This window comes from Hordeum vulgare, chromosome 2H (genome assembly GCF_904849725.1).
Source record: "Hordeum vulgare subsp. vulgare chromosome 2H, MorexV3_pseudomolecules_assembly, whole genome shotgun sequence".
Lineage (NCBI taxonomy): Eukaryota > Viridiplantae > Streptophyta > Magnoliopsida > Poales > Poaceae > Hordeum > Hordeum vulgare.
This window is the reverse complement of record NC_058519.1, coordinates 558,739,404-558,744,664: the sequence shown is the minus strand read 5'-3', so window position 1 is coordinate 558,744,664 and position 5,261 is coordinate 558,739,404. Positions and strand designations below refer to the sequence as shown.

The window sequence follows — 5,261 nt, the reverse complement described above, 5'->3', positions numbered from 1 at the left end:
AGTGCATCCCGTGCATGCAAGACCGTACGTCTTGGAGAAGCTCGATTTCCAAGATAGTGATAATATGGAGAGAAGGAGAGCTCACGTGAGGACTAAACATGGTTTCATATTTTGGGTTAAACTATACTACAGTGTAGTTAATCACTCACATTTTGGTTGCTCAAATTGGAAAGTTCTAGGCAAGGCATATGGATTTAAAGAGGATATGTAAATAACTTTCGATATTCGTCCTGAAGATGATATTGAAGATAATATCAAGATTTGGGTGGATGTGGATATGCTTCCTATTTTACCTTCATGTGAGTTTGTCAACCATATTTTTGAAGTAATTTATATCGTTTATTTAAAAATAGTTGATGTTCATCTCTACTTAATTTGTTTATTTTTAATTGTCGGCTTATTTATCTTCTTCAAAAAAATCTAAAGGTGGTAAACCGGACCTACTATAGGCATGGCTTCGATCTAACTTGGTTAGAGAAAAATCATATGATATAGTTTATTGGTGACGTCACTAATTTTAAGATCAATTATGAAGATATTGGCGAAAGTTATTCTGAATACGTGCCACTAGTGCACGAGTTGAACCATAGTAACTTCCATGTAGATAGCATGACAAGATTATTTTTGACTATTGTGTGATTAATTGGTCCATCTTTTGCATACATCAATTTTTCTTCAGAAAAACTCGATTGCTAACTACATTATTATTATGTTCTTCAATAGAAATTCCTGTCAGAGATAGTGATTGAACTGATATTTCTAGAAGGTCATTTTAATGTTATCAGCTTATGGTCACGGTTTCCTACATGTTTCTGCAATGCATGCTCGGTTCCTAGAAGGGATTAAAGCGTCAAACTCAAAGGATTTAGCAAAATAATGAAAGACAATCAACAACCACTTGGCGGAGACACGAAGGATTTGCGCAGGCCACATGTCAGAGATAGGTGGATCTCTATTCTTCACAATGGAGTTGGGGAGCTTACTTGTTTTATGCTATTTTACGTAGGTGAGAGTAGTAGGTTCTAACTAGGAGAGAATAGTATGTGCTAGCTAAGAGAGAGGACATTTTCTAGTTTATGACATTGTGTAGTAATGGTTAACTTGTCATGAGTTGTTAGATGAATAAGATGATGATAAACTGTTATGTGACAAAGGATGATGACTTATTAGATGACATAAATTAGATTGAAGTGGACGAGTGCAAGTGATTAAGTTGGGTTAGTAGGAAAATATGATGTTACAACGGCATATAAGTGTCGAATAAAGGATTCCTTTATTCGACACTTATATGCCGTCGTAACATCATATTTTCCTACTAATTCAACTTGATCACTTTCATCCATCCACGTTGTTTCTCGCACAATTATTATTGATGTTGTATATTAATACATATAACCATGTGTAAATACAATATAAATATACAAAAAGAAATATGTGCGATTAGTAGTAGCAAGGGAAACAGAACCTCGCTACTAATAGTTAGGAGTAGCATCGGCTCGGAACCGCGCTACTTATACGTCTAATACCAGTAGCGCGGGTTTGATCAGCACTACTACTAAGTGTTAGTTGATGCGTCCTAACAGTAGCGCTGCCGGCACTACTACTAGGCTTTTCTTAGTAGCGATCGTGTCAAAATTATTTTATGGATCATGGCAAATTTTAGTAATTCATCATGGCAAATTTAGTTTCTTAACTCCATTTTTATAACATATCAAAATTTGCTTTAGACATAGAAGAAATACTAGTTGAAATATATCATAGCAACTTGAGTATAATCATGATGACACTTTATATGCAATAGTCATGGCAACTTTTAACCCAAAAAAAATCATCGAAACATATTGATATGAGATCTAGTTTCAAAGATCTCGTCGCGACGGATTTAATGATGAAAACAGTTTTCAATCGAATTTTTTATTTAAGAGATAAAATAATTTAGAAACTAAAAAGATGAAAGAGTCCTACTGACATCATCGAGTTTGTCAAGTGAACATGCATGCGGTAACATGGCCCAATCTATAGTGATGGAGCGTGTGATCGGATGTTGATTTCACCACACGTGTAATAGTTATCGGGGCGTCGCGATATTCATCGCACGTGTGGCATGTCAAACATCCGACCACACGTCATGTGTGGCATATCGAAGAGGCAACCCACACGATCATGTGTGGATGAATAGAAAAACTACACACACGTCTTGGCGTAGCTACTTTGAGCCACACACCCAACGGCTATTACTCATTCCCATCCTGCATGTGTGGCGCGGAGCAAATCTGTCCACACGTCCTGATGCAGCTACTTTAGTTACCCGGAGATGGCAACTTTACTTATCGAAGGATGGCAACTTTAGTTGTAAAGCATGGCAACTTCTCTATATTGGTTAACTATAGTTGCCATGTCTAATTAATTATAGTTGCCGCGTGTAATCAAGCCATAGTTGCCATATGTGATTAGCTACTAGTCAGGTGTGATCAAACAATAGTTGTAATATGTGATTAACTAGTTACCACGTATGTTCCAACCATAATTGCCATGTATGGTCAACTATAGTTGCCATGTGCCATTACCTAGTTGCCACACATACAGTTGCATCTAGCATTGTACGAGTGTCATGTGGATGAATAGCAGTTCACCCACACGCGCGCGGACTAGGTGGTGACTGTATGGGTGGAACCGGTTTCCCCACACGCGTGCGGACTGGGTGGTGACTATGCGGGCGGAACCGATTCACCCACACACGAAGCTGGCAACCGCACGTTGCGGTCTGTGTGGACGAGCGCTCTATCGCCCACACAACACGTTATGCTTACGTGGCACTGAAATTTTAACGGTTCCTTCAAGATTCGTGCAAAATATAACAGACGGAGATTAATACGTGTGAGCGAAGTGCGGATATATCACACGTGTGGACGTTATCAATTTGAAAAAAAAATGAGAAAAGAAAAAATACTCACACGAATCTTGACTTAAAATCAATGGTATATGATTTAGATGTGCAATACTTAAGTCACATCTAGATGTGTTTTAGCAAATCCGTTTTTACAAACTTAGTCTTTAAAGTGATGGCTTCATGCAATTTACTCCTGAAAACTTTGATTCATTTGTATAAGTATGCATGATGTTGTAGAAAGTGATCGTTTAAGATTCTGGTTTCAAAATACTTCATGACAATATGCAGCCTAGAAAATTGGAAAAAGTTAGGCACACCTTCATAAGTAACAGTGCAGATGTCGAGGCAGTTCGTCCATGATTCAATCGTTGTGAGAGCTGGCCAGCGCAGGTGCAGCAGAGCCAAACCACTGCATCTGCAAGCTACCGCTTGGCGCTTGCATTTCATAGCAGTTGGCAACCACTCCCACAAGCCCAAACCCAAACCACAATCCTCCCAACCTCTACACAGACTTCTCCACTCCATGATAGTCTCTCATTTCATAGCAGGCAGCAGGACATCTCTGCCTCTCTATAAAATCCACCCGTGCCACCGGAAACCAATCAAATCAAAACAAGCGCCTCTCATCTCATAAACCCCATCAACCCCCCACCTTCTCTCCTCCTCCTCACCCCGTCCCCAAACATGAGCACCAGCGAGGCCGCCACCGTCATCCCCGTTTACGACGTCGCCCCCGGCCAGGGCGCGCCCTCCAAGGCCCCCGCGGCGGCGCCTTCCGCGCCTCCGGCTGCCGCCCCAGCCGCGGCCGCGACGACAGCTCCGCGCAAGTTCCCCATGCCGTTCTTCCAGCGGAGCGACCGCGGCAGCCGGTGCATGGCGTTCCTCGACTTCCTGCTGAGGATCGCGGCGTTCGGGCCGGCGCTCGCGGCGGCCATCGCCACCGGCACGTCCGACGAGACGCTCTCCGTCTTCACCGAGTTCTTCCAGTTCCGCGCCCGTTTCGACGACTTCCCAGCCTTCCTGTCAGTGCCCGTCGTCGACAGTTCGCCGCCTTTCGAATTAAGTTGATGGCGAACGCCGCGCCTAATGTATGCACTCTTGCAGGTTCCTCATGGTGGCGAGCGCGATCGCCGCGGGGTACCTGCTGCTGTCCCTCCCCTTCTCCGCCGTCGTCGTGCTGCGGCCTCAAACCACCGTCCTGAGGCTTCTCTTGCTCGTCTGCGACACGGTAACAACTAACAGCGAACGGCGCCATGCACATCATGTACGTGGCGGGCGATTAACCATGTGCATTCATGCAGATCATGCTCGGGCTGCTGACGGCGGCGGGAGCGGCGGCGGCGGCCATCGTGGACCTGGCGCACAGCGGGAACGAGCGCGCCAACTGGGTGCCCATCTGCATGCAGTTCCACGGCTTCTGCCGGCGCACGAGCGGCGCCGTCGTGGCATCCTTCCTCTCCGTCTTCATCTTCGTGCTCCTCGTCATCCTCGCCGCCTTCTCTATCAGGAAGCGCTGAAACCAGCCTTGCTTAACCGTGTCTGTGTGTTTGCTTAGCCGGCGGCAGCCCAGATGCTGCAACCCCGGGATTTTTTTGCTTAACCGTGTCTGTGTGTTTTAATGTTGCATGCGTCCTCAGTTTCCTTTCTGCATTTGTGTAAAGTGTGCGCATTGGCGAGTAAGTGGCAGTGCACTGTTAATCTCCGTGTATATCTGTACTACTCCTACCTGTGTTGCCTGGTAATACAAAGTCGTGACCGAACAAGGTGTTCCGAAATGCTCAAATTTTTACTCAACTGACCGGGGAACAATGTGTATTTTTCTTCTTTTCCACAAAGGATGGATTTTATTTACTCACAACTAACGCATTAAGTGGACATAAATACAAGGATCAAACATTCAGTCGTTGCATAGATAGGATGTACGCAACCAACACCCACAGACACACAGAGAACACACTAGTAAATAGCAAAGTCTATAAGACTAAAGATATGCCTAAGGGGGGAAAAAGAAAAATGACCCCTAAGCGATCAACAACAATTGACAAAAAATAACAACGATCATATCCGCACAAGCCATCTCTTGACATCACAAGGACAACAAGGATCTCCAACAACAACACTTTTGTCCTTTCGTGAAGGAAATGATGCCCAAGCTTCATCGTCACCGGATCTAACCACCAAAGGACGGATTATAAGTTTTCACTTTGAAGGCAAGTCCGAACATACCCGAGCAATACCTTCAACAAGGTAATGATGTCAAAACATCGACATTGCTACATATAACCAACTCGGGTCAGACCAAAGGTTTTCACCCCAAAACGCGAGACCGGGTACTCAAAAAGCACCGCGAACTCGGAGTCAATTTGTGTTG

The 5,261-nt window shown here is 44.2% G+C and overlaps 1 protein-coding gene across 1 annotated transcript; it reads left to right on the top strand.

Moving 5' to 3' along the window:
• The first annotated feature begins 3,486 nt into the window (after positions 1-3,486).
• On the top strand, positions 3,487-4,665 carry LOC123430535 (casparian strip membrane protein 1). The gene is made up of 3 exons (XM_045114399.1): positions 3,487-3,912; positions 3,995-4,118; positions 4,192-4,665. Exons 1-3 carry the CDS (start codon positions 3,575-3,577, stop codon positions 4,405-4,407), a joined length of 678 nt encoding a protein of 225 aa, XP_044970334.1. The 5' UTR covers positions 3,487-3,574; the 3' UTR covers positions 4,408-4,665.
• The last annotated feature ends 596 nt before the right edge of the window (positions 4,666-5,261 follow it).

Excerpts from the sequence above, each read along its gene's own strand:
- LOC123430535 (XM_045114399.1), top strand. The coding sequence starts at position 3,575 with ATGAGCACCAGCGAGGCCGCCACCGTCATCCCCGTTTACGACGTCGCC. Across the intron at positions 3,913-3,994 it reads GACGACTTCCCAGCCTTCCT|GTTCCTCATGGTGGCGAGCG; the intron begins GTCAGTGCCCGT and ends GCACTCTTGCAG. Across the intron at positions 4,119-4,191 it reads TCTTGCTCGTCTGCGACACG|ATCATGCTCGGGCTGCTGAC; the intron begins GTAACAACTAAC and ends GCATTCATGCAG.